The 13,865-nt window shown below is 40.2% G+C and overlaps 1 protein-coding gene across 4 annotated transcripts in view; it reads right to left on the reverse strand.

Annotated features, from left to right (window-relative positions):
• The window catches only part of ANXA7 (annexin A7), a 41,603-nt gene that overhangs the window by 24,136 nt on the left and 3,602 nt on the right, over positions 1 to 13,865 (reverse strand). For 2 of the 4 annotated variants that reach the window (XM_015067677.3, XM_015067675.3), the window contains exons 1-2: positions 10,599 to 10,692; positions 95 to 149 (exon numbers count right to left, since the gene is read on the reverse strand). In XM_015067677.3, the coding sequence (XP_014923163.2) occupies positions 95 to 148 (54 nt within the window). In that variant the 5' untranslated portion in view covers position 149; positions 10,599 to 10,692. Of the gene's footprint in view, positions 1 to 94; positions 150 to 5,349; positions 5,379 to 10,598; positions 10,693 to 13,865 lie in introns of those variants that run through there. The other 2 variants (XM_015067676.3, XM_027062274.2) reach the window with 2 other exon arrangements.

Here is a 13,865-nt window from a genome sequence, read left to right on the forward strand (position 1 = left end):
CTAGCATATGTGTAAGATCTGTCATGGGCTAGTCCTATACAACACCTGTTCCAAGTACATGAGCTATTTTACTATTATAAGTGGCAATACTTACAGGATATCCAGGGAAAGGTGGGTAGCCTGTTGGGGGATAGCCTGGGTATGACATTCTGTAACAATAAAAAATGTCCTCTGTAATTTTTTATAAGGGTTAAGTCCTTAGAAGATACATATCATCAAGGGTTTTATACAAAATCTATCTTCTTTCAAGAGTCTGTCAGGCATTCAACATGTGAATATTAGAAGTATAAGCAAAGTTTATAAAATACTTTTTCATCTCCCCATTCATACCAATGGAGTCAGCGTAGCATAGTAAATGTTCCAACTTCATCCTCCCCATACAATTTTTGTCATATCTTAATACTACCAGCACTATTATTTATGGAATATTTATGGAATATCTATAAGCCAATTAATTTTTCACTTAAATCTATTTTATATCACTTCCATATGTGGAAAACTTGCAATAGTTTCTGGCCACAAAGAGAAGGTAACATTAAAATGTAAAGACTAAAATAAATGCTTTCCAAATGCCATAGAAATCCCTTTATTTGGTGATATAACATTATGGGAAACAATGGTTAAGAGTTAATATTCATATCCACACACACCTTTTTTATAAACTTTTGATTAAGTTTCAAACTTAAAAGTAAAGAGTATAAGAAACCCCAAAGACTCAACAATCAGCTCTAGTAATTACGAATTCACGGCCCATTTTGTTTTTTCAATACACTCATTCATTCCCCATCACTCCACTGGATTATTTTGAAGCAAATCCCAGACATTCTACCATTTTAGCCTATACATACTTCAGTATATATCTCTAAAAACATTTTTTCTTAACAGGACTATTTTAAAAATATAACCATAATATCAATGTGTCAGTGTTCAAATTTCCAATTATCTTTTAAATATTTATTGCTTTTTATTTTGTACTTGTTTATTATAGAAAACCTGAAAGATTTTAGAGAGAACAGTGTTAGATTGAACTACGTGGCATTAATGAAATTCAACTGTTTTAACATACAAGTTTCTTGTGGCTCAACCTAATATAATGTTCACATAACTTCATGTTCAGTTTCAACAACTGTCAAGTCACAGGTAATCCTAGTTCATTTGTACCCCAACCACTATCCTTCCTAGATCATTTAAAGCAAATCCCCAAACATATCCCTTTACTCACAAGTATGTCAATATACTATCTGTAAAAAGAGAAGGACTCTTTTAAGATATTGTATCTTAAAAATTTAATAATTTTCTAATATCATCAAGTATCCAGTGTTCAAATTTGCCCAAATATCTCAAAATATTTTTTACAATTTGGCTGTTCAAATCAGTATACAACTATGGTCCAAATATTCTAGTGACTTGGTGTGTCTCTTAAATGTCTCTAGTCTATAAGCCTCCTAATTTTTTTCAGTGCAGTTTATTTGTTGAAGGAACCAGAGAATTTGTCCTGAAATATCCCTCTATCTGGATTTGCCAACTGATTCTCCATAATAATCTTTAAAAGTTATTTCCTAAAAATTTATAGTCAGATCTAGAAGCTTGATCAGATTCAGATTCCTTTTTTGGCACAAATACTCAAAAATACTGTTTTGTTTCTGTCAGGAAACACCTAACGATCAGATGTCCCTCTTTTTTGTGGCTGATAATCAATGTGTGGATCTAATTCTATCATTTTTTCTTCATTAATTATCTGGAATCCTTAAGAAATTTCCCTTTAGCAACTGTATGGTTTTCCTGAAATAGTTATATAGACTGTACTTTTTCTCTTCATTTACCAGTTTTCAAAATGAATTGGTTCCATAGCATAATAAGATGACTAATAAATTTTGAAGTATCAATATGAATTCAAGAACATAAACATATCTGATATAGTTCAATTCATTGCAGTTATTATTCTCATTAATGTTCAATTTCTCCCATCTTTGGCCAAGCAGAGCTTTTTTTTTTTTTTTTTTCCAAGTAGGCACCACACCCAGCACAGATCCCAACATGGGACTTGAACTCACGACCCTGAGATCAAAACCTGAGCTGAGATCAAGAGTCAGATGCTTAACTGACTGAGGCACCCAAGCCCCTAAGGGAAGCCTTTAATATTGCCTGACACATTGTTTTGACACAATCTCCCAGACATTTTGGGTAACTTCCTTGCCATTTTATATCACATGATATTCCAGGCTCATTTTGTATTTTTCTTGCCTCAGACCTAGTCTACTCTCCAAGGAGCCCTGATCAGTTTTCATGGTAAATGACTGATGTTTAGAAATTACAACCGGAGTACTAGCAATGTTTACTGCTAGTAGTTGATCATTGTTTCTCTACGCCTTTTCAGTATGGGGCAGGGTAATATTTTAAAAAAACAAAACGTTCATATTTATATTTCCAGTTCAATTTTAGAATTATAGGGTTTTTAATTTAACATTTTATATTTATATATTTTCCCTTACACTGAACTTCTTAGTTCCTAATGACATTAACATACTACCTACTTTATCCTACTGTATAAATTCTATATAAACTCATAAGAGTTTCGGAATAATAATAACTAGTATGCTGAATAACTGGCTTTCCAATAGATATTCCTGGATTTTGAGTATCACCTTATCTTGCAAAAATGATGTGATTAAATTACAGACCTTGGGGGAGATTATCTAGAGTATCTAGGTGGGCCCTAAATGTAATAATATGTATCCTTGTAAAAAGGAGGCAAAGGGAATTGAGCAGAAGGGAAGGCAATGTGACTATGGAGGCAGATACTGGAAAACACTGGCAGCCATCAGAAACTGGAAGAGGCAAGGAATAGATTCTTCCCTAGAGCCTCCTGGAGAGTGCAACCTTACTAACACCTCGACTTCAGCCCAGAGACACTGATTTAGGACTTTTGGCTTTCAGCAGCCACAGGAAATTAATACAAATACCCATATTGCTACAATATGATTGCCAAAAACAATTAAAAATTCTTTTTTGCAGGGCACCTGGGTGGTACAGTCGGTTAAGTGTCTGACTCCTGATCTCAGCTCAGGTCATGATCTCACAGTTCACTGAGTTCGAGCCCTGCATAGGGCTCTGCACTGATGGCATGGAGCCTGCTTGCGATTCTGTTTCTGCTTCTCTCTGCCCCCCACCTCCCCGCTTGTGCACACGTCTTTCTCCCTCTCTCAAAATAAACTTAAAAATTTTTTTTTTGCAATTTGGGGTTGGGATGTCTCTGGGTGTCTTAGTCCATATGGGCTGCTATAACAAAACACCTGAAATTTTATTGCTTACGTTCCAGGGGCTGGAAGTCAAAGATCAAACCGCCAACATGATCAAATTCTCTGGTGAGGGCCCTCTTCCTGGTTCATAGCTGGTGCTTTCTCCCTATGTCTTGACATGGCAGAAGGGGAAGGGATCCTTCTCGAGCCTCATTTATAAGGCATTAATCCCATTCATAAGGGCTCTGCCTTCATTACATTAGCACTTCCCAAAGGCCTCACCTCCAAATACTGTCATCTTTAGGGGAAACACATTCAGAGCATTACACTGGGATATACCCCACTATGAATGCACAAATTACTATGTTTTAAAGATAGTTAAAATGATTCCTATAGAGTTAGGCTACCAATGTGATACCTATTTGGTCCACCTGTTTCACTGTGCTTTTAATTTTTAAAGATTACTTTGGGGGCACCTGGCTGGCTCAGTCATTAGAGCATGCCACTCTTGACCTCAGGGCCGATCATTCAAGCCTCACAGTGGGTATGGAGCCTATCCAAAAAAAAAAAAAATTTTTTTAAGTTTCATTTTATAATTGCATAAAATATTTTCTTGGTCCTAAGTCAAATCAATAAAACAAGATATATTCAGAAAGATATTAGCTTCTATCCCTGCTCATTCCCTCGTCCTATATGTAACCATTATTTTTATGGCTTATACATCTATTGTGTTTTTTAAGCTGATATGTATATATTTATATCCCCATTCCTTTCTTAGATAAAATTTAGCCAATACATACACTGTTTCTTCACTTGGCTTTTTTCTTTTATTAGAGACCACTCATAGCAGTATATAGATAGTCTTCATTCCTTTTTACAACTACATAGTATTCCACTTTGTGGACTTTCCATAGTTTACTTAATAGCAAACATCTGAGTTGTTTCTAGTCTTTTACAAACAGTGCTACAACGAATAGCCTTGTGTAAGTATCTCTCTACATATTTTGCCAATATTTGCCAATATATTTATTTATCCAATTTTATTAGACTAATTTTATCTTTTAACGGTTTATTTATTTTGAGAGAGAGAGAAAGAGACAAGAGTGGGAGAGGGGCAGAGACAGAGGGGGACAGAGAATCTGAAACTGGCTCTGAGCTGATAGCGGACAGCCCAATGTGGGGCTCAAACTAATAAACTATGAGATCATGACCTGAGTCAAAGTCGGATGCTTAACCAACTGAGCCACCCGGGCACCCAAGACTTAGACTAATTTTAAAACTAGTATACATTCTCTAATTGGGGGAAAAGAAAATAAGGTGGGGTGGCAGAATGCAGCCAGTCTGGGATTAAAGAGGCAATCATACATTATCTATTCTCTGATAATACATGGTAATCAAGATTTGATAGTATTCTGATCAGCAAACATGACAGGGGAAATATCTTTTGCAAACTGCAGTCTGCACCAGAGAGTTTGAAAGTTATTTTCTTCAAAAGGAACTCATTTCTATTTGGAAATGCAAACAATAACTTGAAAATCTGATGTTAAGAAATTATTACATCTTTAGGTCTGATAATGGTATTATGATTTTTGTAAAGCATCTGCTTTTTTAGAGATATACACTGAATATTTATAGACAAAATATGTCTGGGAATCACTTCAAAATCATATAAAAGGGTTATGCAGGAGTATAGATGAAACTGGATAAGTTGATTATTTATACAAGTATGTGGATATTCAATACACTCTTCTGTCCAGTTGTGCATTTAAAATTTTTCCATAATAAAGTTTTTGGTTTTTTTAGAAGACCATTCATGTAGGGGTACCTGGGTGGCTCAGTCAGTTAAGCCTCCAACTTCGGCTCAGGTCATGATCTCATGGTTCGTGAGTTCAAGCCCCACGTCAGGCTGTGCTGACAGCTCAGAGCCTGGAGCATGCTTCAGATTCTGTGTCTCCCTCTCTCTCTGTCCCTCCCCCACTAGCGCTCTCTCTCTCTCTCAAAAATAAATAAACATTTAAAAAAAATTTTAAAGACCACTCATGTAAAACAAATGCAGCCAACGTGAACCCAAAACCACAAATATATACGTATATATGTATAGTGTAAGTACCTTTTGCAATTGAAGAAAACACTACCAACCTAAAAGAAATGCAAATAAATAAGGGGAAAACAAATATTCAAAACAATACTATTTCATAGCCTGATCATATCTAAAAAACTGGGGCACATGGGTGACTTAACCATAAGCATCTGACTCTTGATTTCAGCTCAGGTCATGATCCCACAGTGTGTGGGATTAAACCCCATGTCGGGCTCTGCACTGACAGTGAGGAAGCTGCTTGGGATTCTCTGTCTCCCTCTCCCTCTGCCACTCCCCCACTCATGTGCATGCACAAGCTTTCTTTCTCTCTCTAAATAAATAAATAATCTTTAAAAAAAAAGATTCATTCATGTTGTCACAAATTGCAAGATTTCCTTCTTAAAAAAATATCTAGGGGTGCCTGGATGGCTCAGTCAGTTAAGCATCTGACTCTTGGTTTCGGTTCAGGTCATGATCTCAGAGTTCTTGAGCTCGAGCCCCACACCGGGCTCTGTGGTGACAGCTCGAAGCCTGCTTGGGATTTTCTGTCTCTCTCTCTCTCTACCCCTCCCCCACTTGTGCTCCCCCCCCCAAAATAAATAAATAAATATTTATTTATATCTAAAAAACTATTGGTCAAATATAATAATATACCTGGCAAATATATCTATATAAAGTCATTTATTTAGCATCTACCATAAAACACTGTACTAAGATTGGAGACTAACAGAATTACCAAAGGTTTAAACTAAGTTTTAAACGGTGATGGATAGGGGCACCTGGGTGGCACAGTCGGTTAAGCATCCAACTCTTGCTTTGGGCTAAGGTCATGATCTTATAGTTTGTGAGTTCGAGCCTTGCATCGGGCTCTGCTCTGACAGCATGGAGCCTGCCTGGGATTCTCTCTCTTCCCCTATCTCTGCCCCTCCTTGCTCTCAAAATAAATAAACTTTAAATAAATAAATAAATAAATAAATAATTAAATAATTAAATAAAATGGTGATGATACATTGGTAGGGAAGCTGAACAGCAATGTCATATGCAAGGCAAAAGATAGTATATAATTTAAGATAGACAATCATCAAAACACAATGAAACATAGACTAAGAGGCCAGTTAAGAGGCCTTCGGTATTGGTCTGGAATTAAATATTCATCATTCTCCACCAGATCAATCCTAATATCCCATACCTAACCAAGAAAATATCTTAACTATAGAGAACAAACTGATGGTTACTGGAGGGGAGTTGAGTGGATGGATGGGTTAAATAGGTGATGGGTATTGCAGAGGGCACTTGTGATGAGCACCAGGTACTGTGATGAATCTCTAAATTCTACACCTGAAATTAATATTGCACTATACGTTGATTAGCTGGAATTTAAATAAAAACTTGAAAAAAGAAAAATAAATAAATAAATAAAAACTTGGGAAAAAATCCTGTATCTGTCACTAGTACCACTACTTAAATTACCTATTACTAAGTACAGTAAGTAACCCAACACTTTTCTTTTTTTCCTTTGCAATGCCTCTCCTATTCTACCCATCATTTCTATTCTCATGGCCATATCCTTACACCAGGTTTTCATCATTGATGCCTATTTTAGTAAAATTACTTTTCTATTTATCTTGCATATACTCTCACAGTTATAATTTCCTGGGCACCATCACTAGATGAATTTTCCTAAAATGCTCCTCTTTCAGCATATCACTCTTCAGGTCAAACCTCCTCAAAGACTACTGCTAGAGTATCACACGAAAATGTATAGGCCTGAAATTCAGTTCTCCTTAGTACTGGCTCTAATTTATCTATTCATTTTATCTCTTAACAATACCTAACCTCCAATGAGACATCTCTACCACTTAAACCATTCCCAATGTGCCTTTGGTTAAGCCACTGTTATTAAATGACTTGGCCCTCATGCCTGGGTTCGCTCACCTTTCCTGACTTATCCAGCTCAAATCTTCTGTCCCTTTTTTTAATGTGTATTTATTTTTGAGACAGAGTGCAAGTAAGGGAGGGGCAGAGAGGGAGACACAGAATCTGAAGAAGGCTCCAGGCGCTGAGCTGCCAGCACACAGCCTGATGTGGGGCTCAAACTCAAGAGCCATGAGATCATGACCTGAGCCAAAGTCAGACACTCAACCAACTGAGCCACCCAGGTGCCTCTAATCTCTCCCTTCTTTGAACAATGTACAAGATAAAGTAGTACTTCTTAAACTTCATTATGTATGTAAATGACCTGAGGATCTTGTTAAAATGAAGACTCTGTTTCAGTAGTTCTGAGATGGGGCATGAGATTCTGCATTTCTTTTTTTTTTTTTAATTTTTTTTTAACGTTTTTATTTATTTTTGAGACAGAGACAGAGCATGAACGGGGGAGGGTCAGAGAGAGAGAGGGAGACACAGAATCTGAAACAGGCTCCAGGCTCTGAGCTGTCAGCACAGAGCCCGACGCGGGGCTTGAACTCACAAACCGCGAGATCATGACCTGAGCCGAAGTCGGACGCTTAACTGACTGAGCCACCCAGGCGCCCCAAGATTCTGCATTTCTAACTAGGCTTTTCAGGTGATACTGATGCTGCTGGTCTCTGAATCATATTTTGGTACCAGAATATTTTGGTATTTCTGGATCTACCAAATAATTTGCACACTTTTCAATGTGTTTTGGCTCTTCTCCCCATTATGGCTGTAAACGATTATCCATTTCTTTTACATCAAGACCCTAAACAAATCCAATTCAACATAATGAAATCCCATTATGTAATAAGTACTGTCCTAGGTGCTGATAGAAAGATGAGGGAGAAAAGTATCCTGCCTTTTGAGTACACAGTATATTGGGGCACCTGAGTGGCTCAGCTAGTTGAGCAGCCGACTTTGGGTCAGGTTATGATCTCACAGTTCGTGAGTTCAAGCCCCGAATAGGGCTCACTGCTCTCAGCTCAGATCCTGCTTCAGATCCTCTTCACTTCCCCCCTCTGCCCCTCCCCTGCTCGTGTGCTCTAAAATGAACAAACATTAAAAATAAAGTGAATACACAGTACAGGAAAATGAGATAATAAATCTAAGTTATTGTAGTGTTCTTTATAACATAAGCACAAGAAGCTAAAAACACCAAATTGAGAATGAATAGGCATATACTGAGTCAAAGTTACAATAATAAAGATAATAAGAGACTGATCCAGTCAGTTCTAAAATAATCATTTGGAATCCAAAGACCCAGTTGTAAAAATAGGAACAGGAGTATGGTTGGTATAAGGAGTAAAAGAGGGACAACAGCATCTTACAAATAATCAGATGGACCAAGGGCAAAAGAGGTCAGTGTCAAAAGAAAGGGGGAAAAATCTGATAATAGTTTATGAGAAAATTAATAATTTTAAAGGCAACAAGTAGTTACAGTAACAAAGACTACATAAGTAACTTAAATTTCTAAATCTCAAGAACTGTCCCAGTGACAAAATACCATTTCTACATTATTTTTCTTTTTTAGTACTTATTTTGCGAGAGCGTGCACGAAAGCAGGGGAAGGGCAGAGAGAGAGAATCCCAAGAGAACCTGACTCGGAGCTCAAACTCACAAACCTTCAGATGACGGCCTAAGCCAAAATCAAGAGTCAGATAGGAGCACCTGGGTGGCTCAGTTGGTTGGGTGTCTGACTTTTGCTCAGGCCATGATCTCATGGTTTATGAGTCTGAGCCCTGTGTCAGGCTCTGTGCTGACAGCTCAGAGCCTGGAGCCTGCTTCAGATTCTGTCTCCTTCTCTCTCTCTCTGACCCTCCCCCACTCGCACTCTGGGTCTCTCTCTCAAAATAAATACACATTTAAAAAAAAAAAAAGAGTCAGGCACTTAACTGAGCCACCTAGGCGCCCCATGAAAACTTAATTTTCAACGTACCTTTACCCCTTTTGGAGTCGTGCATGTATCATCTATTCAAAAGCTAGATTTAAAAAGCTTTTGTAAAAACTTAAACCCTATGGTGACTCAACAAATTACTCATTTTGCCCAAGGAATGGTAAACAAGAGTTCTTACTTCCTTTTTATCATTCTCCATCAGCAACTACTTTTAAAAGACTAGAAATCATTCTTGGTTCTCCAGACCATCTCCACCCAGTGAGTCAGCTACTAAAAGGGGTGGGTCTCACTACAGGAGTCTCAAGATGGCATCAAGCCCAGGAACACAAGAGGCAGCTGTTGCAGATTTGTGAAACAAATACAGAACAGGAAGGGCAAATGAAGATGGCCAACAGGAGATACTACAATTTTCCAAAACCTGCCTCTTGGTCGGGAAGGACTAATTAAATCAGTCAGCAAGGGCCACTGGATATAGAACTAGAGTCATGGCCAACCATGACTTCCTGGACAAGGTAGGCAGCCATCACCAGTGAGGAATAAAAAGCAGCTTAAGTTTGAAGTAGCTAAAATTCTCTCTTCTACCGATCTAGTGCTTGAGACTCCTTACCTGCCTGAAAGGTGACTCATGAAGCTCTAATTAGGACAGATTACTTTATCAGATCAGCTCCCCACCTGATAGAAGATACTAGCGAGTTTAAAGGTTGGACGACTTTTCATTTGTCACTTTATGGTGGACATCAGCCATCTCCCTATGTATGGGAAGTGTTGGCTCATGACGGGCTATTAATCAGCATACTTGATGCTGTTCAGGGAATAGAAATCAAATCTGGAAAGCTATTTCCTAGAATAGTTTCCAAGAATTATAAACCCGAGCCAATGTACAATTTTAGGCGTAGGCCCTGTCCTACGGTTCACTAAGCACAGTACAAATTTCCCAAGTTTCCCTAAATTTGCTGTGTCACCGCAAAGTCTAGTCACTAACCAGACAGCTTTCTGTATTTCTCGCTGGCTTTCCTACTCAGCCTTCCTTGAGGTGGCTTCAGCAGGGTCATCCTCTGGCTTCCCTCCCTCCACCTGTAGTCACCTGCCTGCGTGCAGGGTGTCACTAGTCCCTCTAATCTCGGGACAGCCGAGTGGCACAAAGGACGGTGAAAGGTCCTCCCGTCTTCCCGCCAGGCTGGCTGGCTGGCCGCCTAGCCTATCCCACCCCAAAGCGCCTCCGCCCGAACACCCCACCGGGCAGCCCAGGTCCGGAGACACAGACGCCGAGACGCCCGCCACCCGGGAGGCCCACAGGCACCCTCACCGAGCCCTACCGCGGGGATACACGCGGGACCCCGCCACCTCCCGCACGGCAAGCCCCAGAGCTGGCCTGACCGACGTGACCCGGGGGACAGGGGCAGGAAGGGTAGGGGGCGCCATCGCTCACCTGACCCAGGGGAGCAGCGTTACAGCCCAACACTGGTCGCCAGCAAGATGGAGCCGGGGGCGGGGCCAGGAAGGCGGAGCGCAGCGGCCACCGCCCCAGCCCGTTAGGGGAGCTGCGGCGGCCGGGAACGCCCCCGGAGCAGGAGGGGCGGTGCCTCGGCTCAGCCTGGCTCGCGCTTTCGCTTAGTCGGCGCCTCCCAGCTCCACCTGCGGGAAGAGACGCTCCCTTCAGGTGGACTAGCCGGTTTTATCACTTTTCTCGGTCCCAAGGACCATCCCCAATCCCATTGGCGCTTTCTCAAATCACAGCGGTTTTGAGGAATCCCGGAGCCTTTTCAGTGACGGGCGGCTGAGAAGGGCCGCGACTGGGAGGCCAGGTGCAGCCTCTCCGCTTCTGATATACCGTCCTCCCTGGGACCTTCTAAGGATAAAGACCGTGTCTTTTATTAGATCCCTGTGAAATCAATTAATATTTATTGGGGATTCTGTCTAGATAGAACTCGAGATATATTAATCAAAACAACTCCAGATGGGTTGTTAGGTGATTCTAGACTACCCTCACACTAGAGCCCTAACATCTAACACAAATACTCGCATTAAACATTTGAGGTGATTTCAAGGGCTCAGACCAATATCTTAAATTCATTAAGCAAGTTTATTCCCGATGCAAAACCAGTCAGTTACCTTTCACAGTGGTTCGCAAAGTATGGTCCCTACACCAGTAGCAGTAAACTTCTTAGAAATGCAGATTTAGGGCTCCACCTTAGATCTACTGAATCAGACTCTTAAGAGCAGAGCCCAGCAATTTGTTTAACAAGCCCTCCAGGTGGGCACCCTTAAGTTTGAGCACGATCAACTTACTACTCTTCAGGCTTTTCTACCCAAAAGCTTCCTCATAAGGGTGGGATAGGGTGAATTAAATTTTAAGTGGGAACAGCAAAATATACTTAGCCCCAAAACATCAGTGAAGTGAGGTCCTTGAGGAAGGTCACTGCCAAATTTAAACAAAACTGCACAACACTCTGGGTATCCAGCATTCATTCCCCAGTTCCTATCAGTCTCCCTACTTGACAAATAATGGGCCTCTCTGTCCAATCTGCCTACATAGACATCCAGCTTTTAAGTGTTCCCTAAGAAGACGGTCCTTGCTTTTTTTTTTTTTTTTTCTTAATATTTATTTTGAGAGCGAGAGAGAGCACACAAACAGGGAAGGAGCAGAGAGAGAATCCCAAAGAGACTCTATGTTACCAGTGCAGAGCCTGATACAGGGCTCCAACTCATGAACTGTGAGATCATGACCTGAGCCAAAACTAAGAGTTGGGCACTTATACCGACTGAGACACCCAGGTGCCCCAGACTGTCTGTACTCTTCTTTGTCCCACACTATTCCCATGATGATTTCATCCCCACCTCTCCTTCTGCCTTAACTATCACCCTAAAAGGACATTTTTCAAATCTACTTCCAGCCCATTTTCCTGAGCTATAAGCCCAAATATCCAATAGCCTGTTCAGACCCTACCACATTTCTCACTTCATCCTTTCAACTTGTCCTTCCTTCCTGACACACAGTACCTCTAGGATCAAAGAGCTCTTCCTCATACTTCCTCTGCCTAGAAAGTACTACCTGCCTTTTAACAATTATTAATCTATTAAGATTCAATTCAAAGATCGCATGCCTCCTTCCTGCTTCAAGAAACTTCCTGACCTCATCCTTTTCCTTACTTTCCCTTAGGTAAGCAATTACTCCCTTTTTTGTGCCCAAATAGACCTTATCTAGATGTCCACTGTGGTATATTGAACAGCGGAGTCACAGCATGAGCATGTAATTTACTTGTATTCAACCACATAAACTTAACAAAAACAAGTGCCCCTATCTGGCTCAGTTGGAAGAGCAAGTGACTCTTGATCTTGGGGTTTAAGTTCAAAACCTGTTGGGTGTAGAGATTACCTAAAAATATAATCTTAAAAAAAATTAGCAACAACGAAACAACTCTGAAGGTCATTTTAGGGACCAGAGTTCATGTGAAATAGGGGCCAGTATGCTTCCCCTAATGTGAACATTCCACTGTGTAGAGTCTAATATTTAAATAAATTTTTTGTACAGTTAAAGCAGTAATTTTTGTCTCCCAGGAGACATTTGGCAATGTCTGGAGACGTTTTTGATTGTCACAACCGGAGGAGGCAAGATGTTACCAATATCTAATGGGTAGAGATCAGGAATACTACTAAACATTCTACAATGCACTAGGCAGCCCCCTTCAACAAAGGATTATTCCATCCCAAAAGTCAATAGTGCTGAGATTAAGAAACTCTTGAACTAAAATGTTTTTTCTAAAGAATAAATTGGGTCATGTCATTCCCTTGGAATGACAAACCCAAACTCTTGGCCATGGTCCGAAACGCCCTATATAGTCTGGCCCCTGCCTACCTCTCTGATCTCATCCGTCTTCAACTTCTTTCTCAATCATTAAACTCTGGTCAAAGTGGCCTTATGTCCAGGAAAACATACCAGGTTTGTGCACAAACACATCAGAGATTCTTACGATCTTCACACTTACTGCTTCTACTAGGAATGTTCTCCACTGCATCATCTCAAATGTCATCCATCTCCTCAGAGAGGTGGGTATTCCCTGAACATTGTGGCATTAGTAGTCACCATTGCCACCAACACCACCATCAGTTACACACTGTTATATTTTCTTTGTATCACTTAAAAGAATCTGAAATTTTGTATGTCTATCGTTTGCCCTCCCTACTAGAATGTAAGCTCATTGAGAATAGGAATAGCTCTAGAGTCTAGTAATAAATGTTCAATAAATATTTGACTACAACAGGGCTCTCCAAACCCAAGCCAACATTTGATCTGGTGATCAAATAAGCAGAGATTAATGTCCAATACTAGAGGAAAAAATGGCTCTGATAGACCTGCTGAGATGAGGATGTGGCAGAATCCAATGTAGTGCTATTCTAAGGGATTTTCAATACAGTTTTAAAAATGCAAATTTGGGAGGCTCCTGGGAGGCTCAGTTGGTTGAGCGTCCAACTCTTGATTTCAGCTCAGGTCATGATCTCACCCTTCATGCAATCAAGCACCGTGCCAGGCTCACTTTGACCAGTATGGAGTCTGCTTAGAATTCTCTCTCTCTCTCCCTTGCTCTCTGTCCCTCCCCCGCTAGCATGCACACTTGCTTGCTCACTTTCTCAAAGTAAATACATTTTTAAAAATGCAATTTTTTTTCATTTCATTTGCTGAGTTAGAAAATACAAC

Source organism: Acinonyx jubatus, chromosome D2 (genome assembly GCF_027475565.1).
Source record: "Acinonyx jubatus isolate Ajub_Pintada_27869175 chromosome D2, VMU_Ajub_asm_v1.0, whole genome shotgun sequence".
NCBI classification, from domain to species: domain Eukaryota; kingdom Metazoa; phylum Chordata; class Mammalia; order Carnivora; family Felidae; genus Acinonyx; species Acinonyx jubatus.